Source organism: Hyla sarda, chromosome 12, assembly GCF_029499605.1.
Source record: "Hyla sarda isolate aHylSar1 chromosome 12, aHylSar1.hap1, whole genome shotgun sequence".
In the NCBI taxonomy this organism is placed as follows: Eukaryota; Metazoa; Chordata; class Amphibia; order Anura; family Hylidae; genus Hyla; species Hyla sarda.
The window spans coordinates 24,664,097-24,687,288 of NC_079200.1; the positions used below are offsets into that span (position 1 = coordinate 24,664,097).

The 23,192-nt window shown below is 44.7% G+C and overlaps 2 protein-coding genes and 1 long non-coding RNA gene across 3 annotated transcripts in view; 2 read left to right on the forward strand and 1 right to left on the reverse strand.

The window, feature by feature from the left end:
- Positions 1-6,766, forward strand: part of LOC130296817 (collagen alpha-1(XV) chain-like) — a 13,770-nt gene extending 7,004 nt beyond the window's left edge. The window contains exons 10-12 of the mRNA XM_056548809.1: positions 1,527-1,721; positions 4,186-4,301; positions 6,363-6,766. Coding sequence (XP_056404784.1) covers positions 1,527-1,721; positions 4,186-4,301; positions 6,363-6,573 — 522 coding nt within the window. The 3' untranslated portion in view covers positions 6,574-6,766. The remainder of the gene's footprint in view (positions 1-1,526; positions 1,722-4,185; positions 4,302-6,362) is intronic.
- LOC130296827 (uncharacterized) lies at positions 4,310-22,942 on the reverse strand. Its single transcript, XR_008849301.1, has 5 exons — positions 22,896-22,942; positions 20,610-20,677; positions 19,952-20,009; positions 6,339-6,422; positions 4,310-4,567 (listed from the first exon to the last, which is right to left on the reverse strand). It is a non-coding gene; the product is annotated as an uncharacterized LOC130296827 (long non-coding RNA).
- Positions 13,369-15,342, forward strand: LOC130296815 (transketolase-like protein 2). Its single transcript, XM_056548806.1, is given in 2 exon segments — positions 13,369-13,702; positions 13,705-15,342. Coding segments are annotated over 2 exon segments (1,875 nt in total). The 5' UTR covers positions 13,369-13,398; the 3' UTR covers positions 15,276-15,342.
- Positions 22,943-23,192: the final 250 nt, after the last annotated feature.

The following is a 23,192-nucleotide window of genomic DNA, read 5'->3' on the forward strand; positions in this document are numbered from 1 at the left end:
CCAGTAAAGGGAGCTAGATTGGCCAGTACATATGGAGAAAAGAATATCCATAACGGACTCCATTCAAGTCAATGGGATCCGTTTAGACCTAGCGGTGTTAGTTGTGCTCCGACGCGTTCTGGGTCCGTTCGGCGGAAAAAAACAACAAAAAACCACCGGACCCAGAACGGGTCGGAGCACAATGGCAGTGTAAAGAACTTAGCTGACCAGAGAGCTCAAAGGCCCAAGCTTTATGCTAATCATTCAATCCTGCTTGTCTAATTGGCCAAAAAGGATCATATGACTAAAGGGGTCTTTCTAAGTTTCTAAGTTATGCCCTATCCACGGGGGATCATTTGTTTCCTAAGTGAACTGAGCAGGAGTGCCTCCATTCCATGTATTCTCTACTGGACCTCCAAACATTGCCCAGCACCTATATTGCCTATGCTCCGAAGTCCCATAGACAGTAAATGGAGTGGTGGCTGAGCATGTGCGATGATGATCCATTCACCTAGGGAATAGCTGACCTCAATTCTCTCATCCTTGGTGGATAAGGGATAACCCCTTTAAAGGAGTACTCCGCCCCTAGACATCTTATCCCTTATCCCAGTGTAGCACCTGGCATTCTAAACAGTAAGTTTAGAATGCTGGGTTCCCGCAGCGGAGACGAGACGCCACACCACGCCCTCTTATGACGTAATGCTACGCCCCCTCCATTCATGTCTATGGGAGGGGGCGTGACGGTAGTCACGCCCCCTCCCATAGACATGAATGGAGGCGGCGTGGTGTGGTGTGACATCACGTCTCCCGACGCGGGGACCATGCGTTCTAAACATTCTGTTTAGAATGCCGGGTGCTGCATGGAGATCACGGGGGGTCCCAGTGGCACGATCAGACATCTTATGCCCTATCCTTTGGCTCATTAAATGGGTACTCCAGTGGAATTTATATATTTTTTTTTAAATCAACTGATACCAGAAAGTTAAACAGATTTGTAAATTACTTCTATTTAAAAAAAAAAAATCTTAATCCTTCCAGTACTTATCAGCTTCTGTATGCTACACAGGAAGTTCTTTTCCTTTTGAATTTCACAGTGATCTCTGCTGACACCTCTGTCCAAGTCAGGAACTGTCCAGAGCAGGAGAAAATTCCCATAGTAAACCTCTCCTGCTCTGGACAGTTCCTGACATGGACAGAGGTGTCAGCAGAGAGCACTGTGGTCAGACCGAAAGGAAAGAAAAGAACTTCCTCTGTCGTATACAGCAGCTGATAAGTACTGGAAGGATTTTTAAAAAGAAGTAATTTACAAATCTGTTAAACTTTCTGGTATCAATTTGATTTTTAAATGGAGTACCCCTTTAACATAACATCACATATCAATGAATATTGTGGCAGTGCTACTCGTGTAAGATGTGCTGAGTGGCATACAACACACCTCCGGAACGCGTGAGTAGTTAAAGGGAGTAGGTTAGAGGATAAATAAGCCGAATAATATTTGTTTATAATACCACATGTTCTTCTTATGCTTCTTTCTATTGAATCAACAGATCCGCCTTATAGCCTTAAACATTCCATTGCCTGGGGACATGACCGGGATTCGGGGAGCTGACTTACAGTGTTATCGTCAGGCTCAGGAGATGTCTCTTTTTGGGACATTCAGAGCTTTTCTCTCTTCCTCCAGCCAATCCCTGTCTTCTATAGTAAAGAAGTCTGACAGAGGTCTTCCCATAGTGAACTTAAAGGTAAACCATTTTCACTAAGGGGGATTTCCCTATCTTTAAAGGGTTACTCCGGTGAAAAACCTTGTTTCTTAAATCAACTGGTGCCAGAGAGTTAAACAGATTTGTAAATTACTTCTATTAAAAAAAATCTTAATCCTTCCAGTACTTATTAGCTGCTGAATACTACAGAAGAAATTATTTTCTTTTCGGAACAGGGGCAGTAGGGGAAGAGCGTAAGGGGCGTAGGAGTGTGATCGCTATGTCGTCCATTATCATGAAGGGCACACTAGTCCTGTTGGCTGTTTAAGATAGTATTAGACCAGTGGTCTTCAAACTGTGGCCCTCCCGATGTTGCAAAACTACAACTCCCAGCATGCCCGGACAGCCAACGGCTGTCCGGGCATGTTGGGAGTTTTAGTTTTGCCACATCTGGAGGGCCACTGTATTGGACCATAGGTAATGCAAGTATATTGCATAACAGCAGAATATGGGATTACTGATGGGAAATCCTCTGTCTTTTATGCTATGTGGCTGGCACAATATGACGGAATCAAAGACACAACACTAGGGAATTGTTTTAAAGGGGTACTCCGGTGGAAAACTTTTTTTTTTTTTTTAAATCAACTGGTGCCAGAGAGTTAAACAGATTTGTAAATTACTTCTATTAAAAAAAAATCTTAATCCTTCCAGTACTTATTAGCTGCTGAATACTACAGAAGAAATTCTTTTCTCTTTGGAACACAGAGCTCTCTGCTGACATCACGAGCACAGTGCTCTCTGCTGACATCTCGGTCCATTTTAAGAACTGTCCAGAGTAGGAGAAAATCCCCATAGAAAACATATGCTGCTCTGGACAGTTCCTAAAATGGACAGAGATGTCAGCAGAGAGCACTGTGCTCGTGATGTCAGCAGAGAGCTCTGTGTTCCAAAAAGAAAATAATTTCCTCTGTAGTATTCAGCAGCTAATAAGTACTGGAAGGAAATAATAATAATAATAATAATAATAGAAGTAATTTTCAAAAATATGTTTAACTTACTGGTACCAGTTTATTTAAAAAAAAAAAAAAGTTTTCCACCGGAGTACCCCTTTAAAAGTTACGACACACCACTAAGATTGGTGGGGGTGGGGTGCCACCGCTGATTCTGCCACTAATTCTGATAATAGTGCTGATTTAGTATGGCATCCTATTCCAAGTTTTCATCAAACAATGGCACACACTACTGCCAGGCTGTGCAGTGCACCATTCACTTAAAGGGGTACTCCGGTGAAAACCTTTTTTCTTTTAAATCAACTGGTGCCAGAAAGTTAAACATATTTGTAAATTACTTCTATTAAAAAATCTTAATCCTTCCAGTACTTATTAGCTGCTGAATGCTACAGAGGAAATTCCTTTCTTTTTGGAACACTGATGACATCACAAGCACAGTGCTCTCTGCTGACATCTCTGTCCATTTTAGCAACCGTGCATAGCAGATGTATGCTAAGGGCAGCATGGTGGCTTAGTGGTTAGCACTGCTGCCTTGCAGTGCTGGGGCCTTGGGTTCAAATCCCACAAAGGACAACAATAAATAAAGACTTATTATTATTATAATAACATCAGCAGAGAGCACTGTGCTCGTGATGTCATCAGAGAGAATTCCAAAAAGAAAATAATTTCCTCTGTAGTATTCAGCAGCTAATAAGTACAGGAAGGATTAAGATTTTTAAATAGAAGTAATTTACAAATCTGTTTAACTTTCCGGCATAAGTTGATAAAAAAAAAAAAAAGGTTTCCACCGGAGTACCCCTTTAACCCCTTAACCTGTTAAGGACAAGGGCGTAAACTTACGCCCCTAGTCCCGCTCCCGTGATATAACGCGGGGTTTTTAGGACATTGCGGCATTTTTAGGACATTGCGTGTAATGTACAGGACCCCGAAGAAGCTCCTGTCCTCTACATAGACCAGTGTTTACCAAGCAGGGTGCCCCCAGCTGTTGCAACACTACAACTCCCAGCATGCCTTTGGCTGTCCGGGCATGCTGGGAGTTGTAGTGTTGCAACAGCTGGAGGCTCCCTGCTTGGGAAACACTGACATAGAGAGTGATTACAGCTCCCAGCAGATCTTTATTACTTTTATATTTAAGGATTTGCTTTATCTATATTAGTTATCTACTTATTTTTCTTTAATCATTACTTTTTCCTATTTTCGGATGACATTTTGGTGCCTTTAGAACCAATTACCAGGTTTCCATAGAGTTCTGGTCTCAACCTACAATGGTTTCAACATACAATGGTCGTCCTGGAACCAATTAATATTGTAACTTGAGGGACCACTGTACAGGAGTACTCCATGGAACTGAACTTTTCAGACACTTATTGCAGTCAGACTTCCCGCAATCAGACACTTATTCCCCTTTTTTTAGTCTTTTTTAATCTTGTTATAGATAAACTTTAAATGCAGCTTATATATGATCCTATTTCTTTCATTTCTTTTTTTGGTCATAGGGCGAAATACTTATCAGGAACTGGAACTCTCTTTTTGATAGCAAATTATCACTTCATAAATCTGGTGTCCCGATTTATTCTTTTAATGGAAGAAACATACTCACTGACCCTCTATGGTAAGCAAAGTCTCTCTTTTCTGTCCTCTACCCTAAGACACTGGTTGTATCTGAGATTTCGTACAGGAATTTCTATTTTATATCTTTAATATTTCAGAGCTTCTGGTCATTACTGGTCACCTTGTAACCTTCCTATCAAAATCTAAGTTTCAGCTATGTTAAAGGGGTTTTCCAGGACTATTTTATTGACGACCAATCCTTAGGATAGGTCACTAATATCAGATGGGTGGGGTGCCGACGCCTGACACTCTGCCGGTTAGCAGCTCCTGCAGATACAGAGAATAGATATGAAGATAGACGGGTCCATACATTTGCAATACACACAAGGACCGGACTGTGCCTAGCACAGGTGAAGCTGGTCTACCTGTTATATTAACAATATATTTTAATAGTTCAGACTTTTACGCACGCGGCGATACCAAATATGTGTATAAATAATTTTTTTAATCTTTTTGGGGGTAAAATGGGAAAAACGGACGTTTTACTTTTTTATTGGGGGAGGGGATTTTTCACATCTTTTTACTTTTTAATTTTAAATTTTTTTCCTTTTTTTTTTTACACTTTTTATGTCCCCATAGTGGACTATCTATAGCAATCCTTTGATTGCTAATACTGTGCAGTGCTATGTATAGGACACAGCACTGCTCAGTATTATCGGTCATCTTCTGCTCTGGTCTGCTCGATCTCAGACCAGAGCAGAAGACACCGGGAGACGGCCGGAGCCAGGTGAGGGGACCTCCGGCCACCATGCTGGATGATCGGATCACCGCGGCAGCGCTGCGGGCGATCCGATCATCCATTCAAAGTACCGCACTGCCGCAGATGCCGTGATCTGTATTGATCACGGCATCTGAGGGGTTAATGGCAGACATCCGCGCGATTGCGGATGTCCGCCATTACCGGCGGGTTCCTGGCTGCCGATAGCAGCCGGGACCAGCCGGCCATGACGCGAGCACCGTTCCGGTGTTCGCGATCATGGCGGCGTGTAAATGTATGTCATTGTGCGCTAAGTATCAAGTCACCATGACGTACATTTACGTCCATTGTCATTAAGGGGTTAAAAGTGCTGGATGTGAGTAGTGATGAGAGGCATTGGCCATATTCAAATACGCGATATTTCGCGAATATATAGACGAATATTCGTCCTATATTCGCGAATTTCGCGTATTCGTTTTATTCGCATATGCGAGGAAGAAAACAGTGAGGGGGTGGGCAACTTTACTATTGGTTGCTAGGGATGTTGTTAACAACCTCTGACAAGTGTATTTGCATCATTCTAATGGGCCCACAAGTGAAAAGAAGGAATATGCGCATATGCGGAAAAAAGTTTATATTCGTAATTTCAAATATATAGCGAATATATTTGCAATATTCGCGAATTCACGAATTTGCGATAAAAATTTGAACTGTGAATATTCGCGCCCAACACTAGATGTGAGTTACATGTTTAAAGGGTACCTCTCATCAAATAAACTTTTGATATATTTTAGATTAATGAATGTTGAATAACTTTCCAAAGCATGTTAATGAAAAATATGCTTCTTTCTATTGTATTTTTCCCGATCAGTCCTGGCAGCAAGCATTTCTGACTCATGCTGGAGTCCTAAACACTCAGAGCTGCCAGCCTGCTTTGTTCACAGCCAAACAGGCTGTGAACAAAGCAGGCTGGCAGCTCTGAGTGTTCTCCTTTGTGAACAAAGCAGACTGGCAGCTCGTAGTGTTTAGGACTCCAGCATGAGTCTGAAATGCTCGCTGCCAGGACTGGTAGGGAGACCCCTAGTGGTCATTTCTTAAAAGTGGAAAATTAAATAGAAAGAAGCATATTTTTTAATAACATGCAATTGTAAAGTTATTCTGCATACATTAATCTATAATATATCAAAAGTTTTTTTGATGAGAGGTACCCTTCAAAAACTCAGATAAAGTTGCTATGAAACCACATAGTGGGACACTGCAAATTGTGTAGTAACCATGCTGGGATACTGCACAAAAAAATGCTATTAATTTTTCAGCATCCCAATAAGTATTTCCATTTACCTCGCTGTATTTTCTCACTTTCAGGCCACATAAGGCTTTCTGGCATGGCTCTAGCCAAAGGGGATCTTCTGTACGTGGCAGGAACTGCAAAGAATGGAGAAATCAAGTCAATTCAGAAGGCCTGGCATCACCATTCACACAGCACTGGCTTCAAGAAAATGATTCCTTCACTTGTACCAAGACGCTAGCTGTCCTGTGCATCGAAATAGCCTTCCCCTATTTCTATATGTGGTGACCATGGATCGCCACTCGCCAGCATTCTCCCTTGGGCAACAGTAAATCATGGCGACTGCGTATTTATATTCCTATATTTATATTGTATATGTACATAGCAGACATAGCTATCCTGTTGCACAGCTCTGATGAATAATAATACGTGTAGGTGTAGGCTTAAAGGGGTACTCCGGTGGAAAACTTTTTTTCTTTAAATCAACCGGTGCCAGAAAGTTAAAGGGGTACTCCGGTGAAAACCTTTTTTCTTTTAAATCAACTGGTGGCAGAAAGTTAAACATATTTGTAAATTACATCTATTAAAAAATCTTAACCCTTCCAGTACTTATTAGCTGCTGAATACTACAGAGGAAATTCTTTTCTTTTTTGGAACACAGTGCGCTCTGCTGACATCACGAGCACAGTGCTCTCTGCTGACATCTCTGTCCATTTTAGGAACTGTACAGAGCAGCATATGTTTGCTATGGGGATTTTCTCCTACTCTGGACAGTTCTTAAAATGGACAGAGATGTCAGCAGAGAGCACTGTGCTCCAAAAAGAAAAAAAATTCCTCTGTAGTATTCAGCAGCTAATAAGTACTGGAAGGATTGAGATTTTTTTTAATAGTAGTAATTTACAAATTTGTTTAACTTTCTGGATCCAGTTGATTTAAAAAAAAAAAGTTTTCCACCGGAGTACCCCTTTAAAACAATTCCCTAGTGTTGTGTCTTTGATTCCGTCATATTGTGCCAGCCACATAGCATAAAAGAAAAATTAAACCTCATACAGAGGATTTCCCATCAGTAATCCCATATTCTGCTGTTATGCAATATACTTTCATTACCTATGGTCTAATACAGTGGCCTCCAAACTGTGGCCCTCCCGAGCCGTTGGCTGTCCGGGCATGCTGGGAGTTGTAGTTTTGCAACATCGGGAGGGCCACAGTTTGAAGACCACTGGTCTAATACTATCTTAAAGGGGTAGTCCAGTGGTGAAAAACTTATCCCCTATCCTAAGAATAGGGGATAAATTTGAGATCGCGGGGGGTCCGACCGCTGGGGCCCCCTGCGATCTCTCTGTACGGGGGCCAGGCTCTCCGGGCAGATAGCGGGTGTCGACCCCCGCACGAAGCGGCGGCCGACACGCCCCCTCAATACATCTCTATGGAAGAGCCGGAGATTGCCGAAGGCAGCGCTTCGGCTCTGCCATAGAGTTGTATTGAGGGGGCGTGTCGGCCGCCGCTTCGTGCGGAGGTCGACACGCCCCCTTCCCGCGGGCTGTCGGGGCTCCGTACAGGAGATCGCAGAGGGCCCCAGCGGTCGGACCCCCCGTGATCTGCAACTTATCCCCTATCCTTAGGATAGGGGATAAGTTGTTTACCACTGGGTCACCACTGGAATACTCCTTTAAACAGCCAACAGGACTAGTGTGCCCTTCATGATAATGGACGACATAGTGATCACACTCCTACGCCCCTTACGCTCTTCCCCTACTGCCCCTAACACATTCCTATATCACTTTACCAATCCTATAAGGAAATTATACTAATGTCCCCTTTAACCAACCAGAATGACTATTGCGTTTAGTTTTTTCCCCCCGATTGATTTGTAAATTAAATTACAGCTTTTTTTGTTGGTGAATTTTATTTTTTTTTCTATTTTTTATTTTTTATTTCTTAAGTTCAATAAATGATATTAAAATAGAATAAAAAAAATGAAAAAAAAGCTACCTGTTTATCTGGTATTATCCTAAGAACTGCAAAAAAAAAAAAAAAGGCAGATGGAGCAGAGCGGAGACACAGGCTGTAAATCATGACGGGGGGTGGTGGGCCTCACTACGGTTGGAGCCACGGGATTAGGTAAGTATAGCTCCCCGACCAGGAGACTACTTATGGGGTGGCAGGGGAGGCTTGCAAACTTCATATCTTCCCCATTCCTGAGGGCAGGAACGTCCCCCGGGGATGGTGTGGATTAAGGTTTTACCATATATAACACATTGGCAAGCGGTATCTATGGTAAAATCTAATGTTTGGTTCCCATTAATGGGTTTATGTTGAGGGGACACAACATTAAAGGGGTACTCCACTGCTCAGCGTTTGGAACAAACTGTTCTGAACCCTGGAGCCAGAGCTTGTGATGTCATAGCCCCGCCCCCTCATGATGTCACGCCCCGCCCCCTCAATGCAAGCCTATGGGGGGTGATGGCTGAGGGGGTGGGGCTATAACCTCACAAGCTCCAGGCTCCAGTGTTCGGAACAGTTTGTTCCAAATGCTGAGCAGCAGAATACCCCTTTAAACACTGTTATACAGGCTGTGCACTCACTATTTACATTGTAGCAGAGGGTCATTTCTTTTGTGTTGTCACATGAAAAGTTATAATAAAATATTAACAAAATGTCTGGGGTGTACATACTTATGTGAGCTACTGTAGTTGTAGGCCCCCATGCTACCCCCATATAGTTGTAGACCCCCATATAGTTGTAGGCCCCTACACTGCCCCTCTGTGCCCCCGTATAGTTGTAGACCCCCATATAGTTGTAGGCCCCTACACTGCCCCTCTGTGCCCCCATATAGTTGTAGACCCCCATATAGTTGTAGGCCCTTACACTGCCCCACTGTGCCCCCATATAGTTGTAGACCCCCACATAGTTGTAGGCCCTTACACTGCCCCTCTGTGCCCCCATATAGTTGTAGACTCCCATATAGTTGTAGGCCCCGACACTGCCCCTCTGTGCCCCCATATAGTTGTAGACCCCCATATAGTTGTAGGCCCCGACACTGCCCCACTGTGCCCCCATATAGTTGTAGACCCCCATATAGTTGTAGACCCCCATATAGTTGTAGACCCCCATATAGTTGTAGCACCCATACTGCCACGCCGCCCAGTGCTGGTGCTTCTTCTTTGCTGTCCTCTTAATCCACTCTTTGGGACAGCAACATCAGCTAATACCAACAGCCACTGCTCACTTCTCTGTACAGTTTTTTTCTGTACATTATTCTAGTGGCAGCTATCTTGCCTGGGCAGCTGCCGATCTGGAGGATTTAGGCCCCAATCCCCCACCCAACTGTTATTCAGGATGGTAAAATGTTTACAGTGATGACCCTTGTATAGTCTGGCTGATACCTGTCTTGCACCTGGATTGATTGACAAACATCATCACAAGGCAGCTCCGATGGCATCACACATGCGCGCAATAAAGTGAGGTGTACTAACTTTAGCAGCATCTATGCCCTGAGCATGTGGTGGATTCCGCTGGATCCTTTTTTCTTCCAGTTGAAGAGACCCCAGCATTTGGACCCCCTCTGACCCAATAGTTATCATCTGTCCAATAGATATGTAATAAATGTATGTGGCTATTTCCTGTTGGAGTTCCCTTCCTCCTCCTACAAGTCCAAGGATCCCTGGTTTGTAAGTGTGAGGTCACTTTTATTCCTCCCACACAACAGCCACCCAACCCATTGCAGTACAGCTGCAGCCCTGTGAAAAATTATCCCCCTCCCCCATCCATTGGTCATTCCACCCATTGAAGCAGACAGGCTCCCTTTCAACACCTGACTAGTGATGTAATGTCTCAGGCCACACTGCAACCTGGGAAAAGCCAGAGACAACACTCTTTTTGTATACTGATAAAAATGAACATTGGGGCAAAGATCACATAAAAATTGTGAGACCAGCTATCAAACACAGGTACAGAAACCATATTATAAACTACACTAACTTTACAGCCCCTGTAATAAATAAAATAAAAAAAAATAAAAAAAAATCCAGGAATATCCCTTTAAAGGGGTATTCCAGGCAAAAACTTTTTTTTATATATCAACTGGCTCCGTAAAGTTAAACAGATTTGTAAATTACTTCTATTAAAAAATCTTAATCCTTCCAATAGTTATTAGCTTCTGAAGTTTTCTGTCTAACTGCTCAATGATGATGTCACGTCCCAAGAGCTGTGCATGATGGGAGAATATCCTCATAGGAGCTGCACAGCTCCTGGGACGTGAGTCATCAGAAAGCAGTTAGACAGAAAAAAGCAACTCAACTTCAGAAGCTAATAACTATTGGAAGGATTAAGATTTTTTAATAGAAGTAATTTAAAAATCTGTTTAACTTTCCGGAGCCAGTTGATTTATAAAAAAAAGTTTTGGCCTGGAATACCCCTTTAAGAAAGCTAGAAGGCAAAATTCTGAAAGTAGCTTGAACGATGGCCCTTATACAATTGTGATGGCCCAGTAAGGTGTTACCCCGTGCTCCCGCTGTCCTGTCAGGCAGCCTGCTTCAGTGTCCCCAAGGCCTCTGCACTTGTTTCCCCATTGTAAATATGTTTTACCATGTAAAGTGTTATAAAATGTAATGCTGCTTTAAGAGTTATACCATGTGATATGTCATGTGATTGTTACACAGGAGGTACCAGTGATCAGGTGATCCCAAGAGTGACCTATGGGCTCCCTGCTAGTCTCCCCTATATAACCCCCGGGTGGAGCTTCTCTCTCTTCTGCTGAGGTCCAGTGCAGTCTTGTCTAGTGTGTGTGTCCAGAGTGTTGGAGACCTCAAAGTCCAGTCCTGCAGACACCATCATAGTTACATAGTTACATAGTTAGTATGGTTGAAAAAAGACATACGTCCATCAAGTCCAACCAGGGGAATGAAGGGAAGGGTGTAAGGGGATAAGGGAAAGGGATGTAGTTTTATAATTCTGCATAAGCATTAATGTTATTTTGTTCCAGGAATGTATCTAACCCTGCTTTAAAGCTGTTAATTGTTCCTGCTGTGACCAGTTCCTGAGGTAGACCGTTCCATAAATTCACAGTCCTCACGGTAAAGAAGGCGTGCCGCCCCTTTAGACTAAACCTTTTCTTCTCCAGACGGAGGGAGTGCCCCCTCGTCCTTTGGGGGGGTTTAACCTGGAACAGTTTTTCTCCATATTTTTTGTATGGGCCATTTATATACTTATATACGTTTATCATATCCCGCCTTAAACGTCTCTTCTCAAGACTAAACAATTGTAACTCCTTTAATCGCTCCTCATAGCTAAGATGTTCCATGCCCCATATTAGTTTAGTCGCGCGTCTCTGCACCCTTTCCAACTCCGCAGTGTCCCTTTTATGAACAGGCGACCAAAACTGAACAGCATATTCCAGGTGAGGCCGTACCAATGCTTTATAAAGGGGGAGTATTATGTCCCTGTCCCTTGAGTCCATGCCTCTTTTGATACATGACAATATCCTGCCGGCTTTGGAAGCAGCAGCCTGACATTGCATGCTATTCTGAAGTCTGTGATCTACAAGTACACCCAGATCCTTCTCTACCAGTGACTCTGCCAGTTTAATCCCCCCTAAGACATACGACGCATGCAGGTTATTAGTACCCAGATGCATAACTTTACATTTATCCACATTGAACCTCAATTGCCAAGTGGATGCCCAGACACTTAGTCTATCCAAGTCATCTTGTAACTTATGCACATCCTCTATAGACTGTACCGTGCTACAAAGCTTGGTGTCATCTGCAAAGATAGAAACAGAGCTGTTAATACCATCCTCTATATCATTGATAAATAAATTAAACAGCAGCGGGCCCAGTACTGAACCTTGGGGTACACCACTAATAACCGGGGACCAATCAGAGTATGAATCATTGACCACCACTCTCTGGGTACGATCCATGAGCCAGTGTTCAATCCAGTTACAAACTAAAGTTTCCAAGCCCAATGACCTTAACTTACCTGTCAGATGTCTGTGAGGGACAGTATCAAACGCTTTGGCAAAATCCAGAAACACTATATCCACAGCCATTCCTCTGTCAAGGCTTCTACTCACCTCTTCATAAAAGCAAATTAGATTGGTTTGACAACTTCTATCCTTAGTAAACCCATGCTGGCTATCACTTATAATACTATTATCCCCTATGTATTCCTGTATGTAATCCCTTATAAGTCCTTCAAACAATTTACCCACAATGCACGTTAGACTTACCGGTCTATAATTGCCTGGCGAAGACCTAGAGCCCTTCTTGAAGATTGGTACCACATTAGCCTTGCGCCAGTCCCTTGGCACAATACCAGACACCAGAGAATCTCTAAATATCATGAACAAGGGTACAGATATTACTGAACTTACCTCTCTAAGAACTCTTGGGTGTAGTCCATCCGGTCCTGGAGATTTGCTTACATTTATATCACTTAACTTACCTTGTACCATCTCTACATTAAGCCAGTTCAGTACATTATATGATGTGTTACCAGCACTGACCTGGCCAATGTCAGCTCCTTCTTCCATAGTATATACAGAACTAAAGAACCCATTCAGTAGCATTCAGAACCCATCAAGTCAAGTAAGATAAAGTCACAGCTTTATGAGTCAAGTCAAGTCAGTCCATGTCATCTGTCAAGTCAGCTTGGTCTGCATTCAATTGTCCAGTCCTACTACAAGTCCCAGCAAGCCCTTAAGGTCTCTGTGTCACTGGTCACCTTCCCTGGCTGAACTGTATAGGCTTTACCATCTGTCTACCCTCAGTAAAGCTACCATTGTCCGTAACTTGACGTTGGAGTCTTTATTGCCCCCGCGCCTAGCCCAGGATCCAGCGGTATACCTTCGGGTGGCTATAGGCTAAACCACGCCCTGGTGTCATGAATACAAGGGGTTAATGCTATCTTCCCCTAGAGTAACAACATCTGCTCTGCACCACACACCCCCCCACCACACAATGGTTATTACATTGAGGATTCCACACCAATTTTATATATATTGTTAAACTAGTATTTGCAAAATAGACCAAAAAGCTGCTGAATGCAGGGTCATAAAGTAAACTTCATGAGCACTGCACAGGTTGTAGGAGAAGCCGCATCAGCCTCAGCATGGACACCTATCAGAAACCCGAGGACAAGGACCTGCAGGCCCTCAGAGACGCCGCCAACCGCCTCAGGATCCACTCCATCCGGGCAACATGTGCCTCCAACTCCGGGCATCCTACATCCTGCTGCAGCGCTGCCGAAATATTGTCTGTTCTCTTCTTCAACACCATGAAATATGATGCGGCTGACCCTGGCAACTATAACAACGACCGTTTTGTTCTGTCAAAGGGTCACGCTGCGCCCATATTGTATGCTGCATGGGCAGAAGCCGGTCACATCAAGGAATCTGAGCTGCTCAACTTAAGGAAATAGACTGTGACCTAGAAGGACATCCTACACCCAAACTGCCTTTTGTGGATGTGGCCACCGGCTCCCTGGGACAAGGCCTGGGGGCATCTTGTGGCATGGCTTATACCGGGAAGTACTTTGACAAAGCCAGTTACCGGGTGTACTGTCTGCTGGGTGACGGAGAATCCTCTGAAGGGGCTGTATGGGAAGCCTTGGCTTTTGGGTCTTATTACAAGCTGGATAATCTGGTAGCCATATTTGATGTCAATCGCCTGGGGCAGAGCGAGGCGGCTCCTCTTCAGCATCAGACAGATATCTACCGGAAGAGATGTGAAGCCTTCGGGTGGAACACTTATATTGTAGATGGTCATGATGTGGAGGAGTTGTGCTGTGCCCTATGGCAGGCTGCCAATGTAAAGGATAAACCCACCGCAATTATCGCAAAAACATACAAGGGAAAAGGCATTTCAGGTGTTGAAAATCAGGATAACTGGCATGGAAAGCCAATGCCTAAGGATAAGGTGGAGTCCATCATTAGTGAGATTCAGGGCCAAATCAAGGCCAACAAGACCCTGACCCCTGCAGCTCCTGTAAGAGACGCCCCAGAAGTCAGCATAGCTGATATAAAGATGCCGACCCCACCAAGCTACAAAGTGGGTGACAAGATAGCAACACGTAAAGCATACGGACTGGCTCTCGCTAAACTTGGCCACGCGAATAACAGAGTTGTCGCCCTAGATGGTGATACTAAAAACTCTACTTTCTCTGAGATCTTTAAGAATGAGCACCCTGACCGCTTCATTGAATGCTTTATTGCTGAACAGAACATGGTCAGCGTAGCTATGGGCTGTGCCACCCGCAACCGCACCGTGGCTTTTGCCAGCACTTTTGCCGCTTTCTTCAGTAGAGCTTATGATCAGATTCGCATGGGGGCCATTTCTCAATCCAATGTGAACCTCTGTGGCTCCCACTGTGGAGTTTCTATCGGAGAGGACGGTCCCTCTCAGATGGCATTGGAAGATCTCGCCATGTTCCGTGCCATTCCATCTTGTACAATCTTCTACCCCAGTGATGGTGTATCCACAGAATATGCAGTCGCTCTAGCCGCTAATACTCCAGGCATCTGCTTCATCCGTACCAGCCGGCCGGACACTGCAATAATCTACTCTCCGGAAGAAAAGTTTGAAATTGGTCAAGCCAAGGTCGTACGCCAAAGTGATACAGACAGGGTCACGGTTATTGGTGCTGGTGTCACTTTACATGAGGCTCTGGTGGCAGCAGATGAACTCGCAAAACAAGGCATCAATATCCGTGTGGTCGATCCATTTACCATTAAACCTCTGGATGCCGCGACCATTCTTTCAAGTGCCAGAGCTACTGGCGGACATATCATCACGGTGGAGGACCACTACAAAGAAGGTGGTATCGGGGATGCAGTCTCTGCAGCTGTTGCAGGAGAACCTGGCTTCATTGTCCAGCGCCTCGCCGTCAATGGCGTTCCTCGTAGCGGGAAACCTGCCGAGCTACTGGAATTGTTTGGCATCAGTGCAAAAAGCATTGTGGGAGCTGTAAAGTCTACATTTGCCAACTAATCGGAGACCAAACTGTCTGCCATAGAGCAGCTCATCCTTCTGTGTAAAGCACTGTCCAGCCATCTGATACTAGCGTGTAGCTGGCCCCCTAAATGCGTCTGCTACCTCAGTGTGAACATGTTTAACAATTCTGACATTTCCATACCGCCATGTGACACTAGCTGGTTTCTAGAGTTCGCCTGTAATTCCATTTGTCATTGTCCTGTTTTCCACTGCCAAGCACTTAATAAAGAGGAGACCGATCAAAAAAAAATAAATAAAAAAAATAAAAAATAATAAAGTAAACTTCATGCATTTGTCAAAGCCTTTACACAAAATGGCCACTAGAGGTAATAGGTTTAATATTGGTGGACTTGACTAACAGTACTAAGCATGCAATACATATAATCGCCACGAGATGCTCCCAGAATTCAGAGGGATATATTCTATGTATCAGATTTAAGGATTTGCATTAGCATCAAAGAACCACAAGGTGTCATGTCTGAGAAAAAAAGTCACAAGGCATCGACCGAGGAGGAAGCACATGACATATGAAAGTATCGCTGGGAAGTGGAAATACGTTTTTGGTAAAGAATTGCCCAGGGAAAAAAAAGGACAACTTCATACATAATTATGAATAATTACAGTGATCCCTCAACTTACAATGGCCTCAACATACAATAGTTTCAATATACAATGGTCTTTTCTGGACCATCGTAAGTTGAAACCAGACTCAACATACAATGCTACAGACAGTCCAGATTTGTGAAACGTTTCAATGGCCGGAAGAACCGACCAATCAGAATGGGCATTCACTGGTAAAACACCTGTATTACTGAAGTGCATGCACTGACTGGTGTCTGGTAGCGCCCCCTACAATACAGGGAGGTATTACATGTTCTGTACCAGGGTTAGCTGCTCCTTTGGACACCAGGTGAGGACGGCTCCATGTTACTTTTTTAGGACATTGCGTGTAATGTACAGGACCCTGAAGAAGCTCCTGTCCTCTACATAGACCAGTGTTTCCCAAGCAGGGTGCCCCCAGCTGTTGCAACACTACAACTCCCAGCATGCCCGGACAGCCTTTGGCTGTCCGGGCATGCTGGGAGTTGTAGTGTTGCAACAGCTGGAGGCTCCCTGCTTGGGAAAAACGGACATAGACAGTGATTTACAGCTCCCAGCAGATCTTTCTTACTTTTATATGTACACTCTTGCTTTATCTATATTAGTTATCTACTTATTTCTTTAATCCTCACTTTTTCCTATTTTTGGATGACATTTTGGTGCCTTTAGAACCAATTACCAGGTTTCCATAGAGTTCTTGCCTCAACATACAATGGTTTCAACATACAATGGTCGTCCCAAAACCAATTAATATTGTAACTTGAGGGACCACTGAATATAACAAATGTAGATGCACAAATAGATCTAAAGTAAAATGCAAAAGGGAGAATCATGACACAAAAGAAGCCAATTACTAAAATAAACAACAATGTCGAACAACCCCTGAAATTCAAAGACCCATTGGATGTAGTTGTAGATCCCTACACTGCCCCCTCTGTGCCCCCATATAGTTATAGGCCCCCATATAGTTGTAGGACCCATACTGCCCCGCTTCAGTGCTCCACTGCTTCTCCGCTCTGGGAATCTACTGCTATGGTCCGAACTGGTGTGGTAGTTACCTCCCACAGCAGCCCAGTGCCCGCGCTTTTCCTTTGCTGTCCTCCTGATCTACTCCTTGGGGCAGCAACATCTGTAGTGTTGCTCGCGAATATTCGCAATTCGAATATTATTCGCGAATATCGCATATTCGCGAATTCACGAATTTCGCGAATATAGCGTTATATATTCGTAATTACGAATATTCGGGTTTTTTTTTGTTTTGTTCTTCACAGTACACATCACAGTGATCACCCCTCTCTGCTTCCAGCTTGTGTGGCGTAAAGAAGGCTGTAATACTACTGTCTGAGACTGGCGTGCGAAAATTCGCATATGCGAATTTTCACATGTTACTTTCCGCATACGCGAATTTTCGCATATGCGAAAATAAAACGAGAATATAACGAATATGCAAATATTCGCGAATATATGACGAATATTCGTCCATATATTCGCGAATATTCGCGAATTCGAATATGGCCTATGCCGCTCAACACTAAACATCAGCTAATACCAGCAGCCACTGCTTACTTCTCTTAAAGTTTTTTCTGTACAATATTCTAGGGGCAGCCATCTTGCCTGAGCAGCTTCACATCTGGGGGATTTAGACCTCCAATGCCCCATCCAGATGTGGTGTCCCAGCACCAGAGGCTGTCCTGGGGCTTTGGACTTTGAGATTACTTGAGCTGACTTTGTGGCTGCAGACTTTAGGCTTGAGGCCTCCAATGCTCTGGACACACTCTGAGACGTCTTGACTGAACTGGACCTCAGGAACAAGAGCTAAGAGAGAGATTGCAGCCCCTCCCCTGGATTTATAGGGGAGCTTAGCAAGGATCCCATAGGTCACTTGGGGGGTCACCTGGTCACTAGTGCCTCCTGGGTAACAAGCACATGGTATAATATTTAAAGCAACAGTGCACTAGTAATACAAACATATATACAATAGGGGTTACACTGTAAGGGGGGCCCTGGGGACATGGAGGGATTCTGCCTAACAGGGCAGAAGAAATGTACGGGGACACACCATCCCATACTGGGCCACCACAAACTCCCCCTCTTTAACCCCTTAAGGACCAGGCCCATTTTGGCCTTAAGGACCAGACCAATTTTATTTTAGCATTTTCGTTTTTTCCTCCTTGCCTTCTAAAAATCATAACTCTTTTATATTTCCATCAACAGACCGATATGAGGGCTTGTTTTTTGCGTCAACAATTGTACTTTGTAATTACATCACTTATTTTACCATAAAATTAAAATTAAAATGATACCCCTGATATATGCTTTTTTTTATAATTGTACCGCAAAAAAAAAAATCTCAAACCATTTTAACAAAATTAGTATGTTTGAAATTGCCCTATTTTGACCACCTATAACTTTCAAATTTTTCCATATATGGGGCGATATGAGGGCTCAATTTTTGCGCCATGTTCTATAGTATTTATCAGTACCACTTTTGCTTAGGTTTTACTTTTTATAAATTTTTTTATTTTTTTGGGAATATTTTTTTTTGGAATTTTTTTACATTTACGCCGTTCACCATATGGGATAATTAACAATATATTTTAATAGATCAGACTTTTATGCACACGGTGATACCAAATATGTGTATAAACTTTTTTTTTTACACTTCTTTGGGGGAAAAACGGACATTTTACTTTTTTTATTGGGGAGGGGATTTTTCAATTTTTTTAACTTTTTTATTTTACATTTTTTTACTTTTTTTTTTTACACTTTAATAGTCCCAACAGGGGACTATTTATAGCAATCGTTTGATTGCTAATACTGTTCAGTGCTATGCATACCATAGAGCATAGCACTAATCAGTGTTATCGGTGATCTCCTGCTCTGGTCTGCTCGATCTCAGACCAGAGCAGAAGATCTCGGAAAACAGGCGGAGCCGGTGAGGGGACCTTGCTGGATGATCGGATCCCCGCGGCAGCGCTGCGGGCGATCTGATCATCCATTCAAAGTACACACTGCCGCAGATGCCGTGATCTATATTGATCACGGCATCTGAGGGGTTAATGGCGGACATCCTGATAGCAGCCGGGACCTGCCGCGCATGACGCCAGCACCGGTTTGGTGCTCGCGATCATGGCAGCACATAACTGTACATCATGGTGCGTTAAAGGGGTACTCTGCCCCAGGACATCTTATCCCCCATCCAAAGGATAGGGGATAAGATGTCAGATCGCGGGGGTCCCGCCGCTGGGGACCCCCGGGATCTCAGCTGCAGCACCCCGTTATCATTACTGCACAGAGCAAGCTCGCTCTGTGCGTAATGACGGGTGATACAGGGGCCGAAGCATTGTGATGTCACGGCTCCTCCCCCTCATGACGTCACAGCCCGCCCCCTTAATGCAAGTCTATGGGAAGGGGTTTGACGGCTGCCACGCCCCATCCAATAGACTTGTATTGAAGGGGCGGGCCGTGATGTCATGAGGGGCGGAGCCGTGACGTCACGATGCTCCGGCCCCTGTATCACCTGTCATTACGCACAGAGCGAGTTTGCTCTGTGCAGTAACGATAACAGGGTGCTGCAGCCCAGATCCCGGGGGTCCCCAGCAGCAGGACCCCCGCGATCTGACATCGTATCCCCTATCCTTTGGATAGAGGATAAGATGTCCTGGGGCGGAGTACCCCTTTAAGGCCCACAGCACCATGACTTACATTTACGTCCATTGTCGTTAAGGGGTTAATTAAGTCGCTCTCGATGCCCAGTCCTGGGGGGGCGGAGGACCGGAATGACCACAGGGGCCACAGACAGTTCCTGGGGCATTTCAAAAAACGTCAACATCCAGGTCTGAAATTAGTAATTGGATGCATATAAAGAGTCCTGGTAGCATAAAAATGTCCATACATGCTCTGAACTATATGAAGACTTGTGAACCTTATAACTGTCTTAAGGGTTTGACTCTAATACATTATACATGACAATAGACACGACTTGAACGGATTGGGCTGCCGGAGGCCGGGGGCACCCAATCTGTTCTCCCCAGAACTCTATGCATTGCTAGACAACATTGGACATTTGTTACCTTATTTTTGTGCGTGCACAGTGGGTTCACAGGAATGCCTTCTGGCCAGTAAAGTATCCTGGGCACGTGGACACAAGAAAATATTAGACATTAAACATTATAAACATTTTGTGAACTGGTACTATGGTAAATGCTACAGCCCTAATGGGGGAGATTTATCAAAACCTGTGCAGAGGAAGAGCGGTGCAGTTGCCCATAGCAACCAATCAGATTGCATCTTTCATTTTCCACAGGCCTCTTTAGAGGCCTGTGGAAAATGAAAGAAGCGATCTGATTGGTTGCTATGGGCAACTGCACCACTCTTCCTCTGCACAGGTTTTGATAAATCTCCCCCAATGTGATTATAGACATATGTGCATGACTTAACGTGGTGTCAATGGACTATGTGTAGCACAGGACTTTATGTGGTATTTTAATCTTTATAATATTGCCCTGGCGGTGAGGTAGTAGTGACGTCCCTCCTGACAGGGTCAGGATACCTCCCATAAAAATCGCCAGACACAAAGTGTTGACTTATAATTGACTTATTGCCGAATAGTAAGCAAAAATATATTACCACAACAGTAGATATATATGCACATAGGTTCATTGTACCACTCCACAGTCCAAGCTCAGTTCTTGGCAAAGAATCTCGGCTAAGAGCCGGGCACACACTTACGAAATTGGTTGCAATAAAAACTCTTGACAAGTTTGTCAGGCGCTGTACTTGAACGTTGCTGTAGAAACCTGAAACAACTAAAAGTATTCTCACACAGAACACAGTTAGTCTTTTCAACAAAAAAGGGTAAAGTGACTTGACTGACAAGATTCTCCTCAACATGGCATCTTTCCATCCCAGCTTTGCTGACAGGGCAGGAGAAATGCACAGGGACACACCATCCCATACTGGGCCACCTCACATGGGAGCAGTGACTTGACTTGGGACCCTATTACAATAATGACAGACGAGCAAATATCATCGGCCGCACATCTCCCTACTTAATAGGGTTGTCTGCAGCAAAGGGACACAAGAACAATGTAATAAACATTTCGGCGGTCCTCACCACCCAAAAAGATTGGCGCTTGTCTGCCATGCAGGATCAAGTTATGTAATAGGGCTCACACTGCAGAATCTCCGACGGAGATATTCCGAGCAGAGATTCCATCTGCATCAAGTGGCGGCTGAAAAAGCCAGCGCTAGGACTGATCGGAAATGTGCCGTCCCCATAGACGGCAATGTATTTCCAAGCACATTCCGCCGAAAGAATGAACACGTGTGGGGTCTGGAATTTCCATGGCAGAACGTCCATTGTGGAAATTCCATAGTGTAAATGGTGAAGCAGAATTTCATTGAAACCAATGGGAGGCTGCTGCACCGTTTCTTCTGCACGGAAAATACGTAGTGTGAATGAGCCCTTAGGCTAAGAATTTTGTTTAGGATTTTTGGGCCACAAAAAATGCATCAGCATTGGTGGTTTTTATGTCATGTGATTCTGGACATTCTACTTAAAGGAGTATTCCAGTGGTGATTCAGTGGTTTACAACTTATCCCCTATCTTAAGGATAGGGGATAAGTTGCAGATCGCGGGGGGTCCGACCCCTGGGGCCCCCCGCGATCTCCTGTACGGAGCCCCGACAGCCCGCGGGAAGGGGGCGTGTCGACCTCCGCACGAAGCGGCGGCCGACACGCCCCCTCAATACAACTCTATGGCAGAGCCGAAGCGCTGCCTTCGGCAATCTCCGGCTCTGCCATTGAGATGTATTGAGGGGGCGTGTCGGCCGCCGCCTCGTGCGGGGGTCGACACCCGCTATCTCGGCGGAGAGCCGGGGCCCCGTACAGAGAGATCGCAGGGGGCCCCAGAGGTCGGACCCCCCGCGATCTCAAACTTATCCCCTATCCTTAGGATAGGGGATAAGTTTTTCACCACTGGACTACCCCTTTAAGAATGTGGAAAACATATATTTTTTTTAAAAAAATTAAAGAGGTTCATGGGAAGAAAAATGTCACAGAGTCACACACGTGACTCAATGCTATATCCAAAACACAATTTAGATCTCCATTTTCAAAATCACGGGGGGCCTCACTGATCTGACATTTATCTTGTGGATAGGGCAATGTTTCCCAACCAGGGTGCTGTGGCTGTCAGGGTATGCTGGGAGTTGTAGTTTTGCAACAGCTGGAAGCACCCTGCTTAGGAAACATTGGGATAGGGCAGTCGTCTCCAAACTGTGGACCTCCAGATGTTGCAAAACTACAACACCCAGCATGCCCGGACAGCCGAAGGCTGTCCGGGTATGCTGGGAGTTGTAGTCTTGCAACATTTGAAGATCCACAGTTTGGAGACCACTGGGATAGGGACTAATTTTGAACATGGAATACCCCTTTAAAGGGGTAGTCCAGTGGTGAAAAACGTATCCCCTATCCTAAGGATAGGGGATAAGTTTGAGATCGCAGGGGGTCCGACCGCTGGGGCCCCCTGCGATCTCTCTGTACGGGGGACAGGCTCTCCGGCCAGATAGCGGGTGTCGACCCCCGCATGAAGCGGCGGCAGACACGCCCCCTCTGCCATAGAGTTGTATTGAGGGGGCGTGTTGGCCGCCGCTTCGTGCGGGGGTCTACACGCCCCCTTCGTGCGGGCTGTCGGGGCCCCGTACAGAGAGATCGCAGGGGGCCCCAGCGGTCGGACCCCCCGCGATCTGCAACTTATCCCCAATCCTTAGGATAGGGTATAAGTTGTTCACCACTTGTTCACTACTGGACTACTCCTTTAAATTGCTCTGGTAAAATGAAAGTTAAGCTCTGATTGGTTGCTACGGGTAACTAAAAATGATTTTCTTTTTAGACAATTTCTATTTATTGTCCCCTCCTCCCATCGAGTTTTTATATTCCATTCACACACTGTAGATACGTCGCAGATTTTGACCAATTTATTGAAGAATATCCCTGTTGCTATGACAAAACTACCGTATCCGTCCACCATATTATAACGTGGCCGTCCCTATACATTGCAGAGCCCCATGATAACCACGCCCACACACTAGCCCCGCCCATTTGAAAATTCATTTCATCACGTCGCCATTTTATGTTTTTTTTTTTTTTTTTTTCTTCCCTTCCTCTCCCTGTAACTCTAAGACACGTGATCGCGAGCCGCGGTGGCCGCAACACGCATGCGCACCTAAGTGGGACTAAACCACTTTCCCCGCACGGGGGAGAGCGTTGTATAGAAATCGTCTATTACGCCCCGCTTGTAGACACAGATTT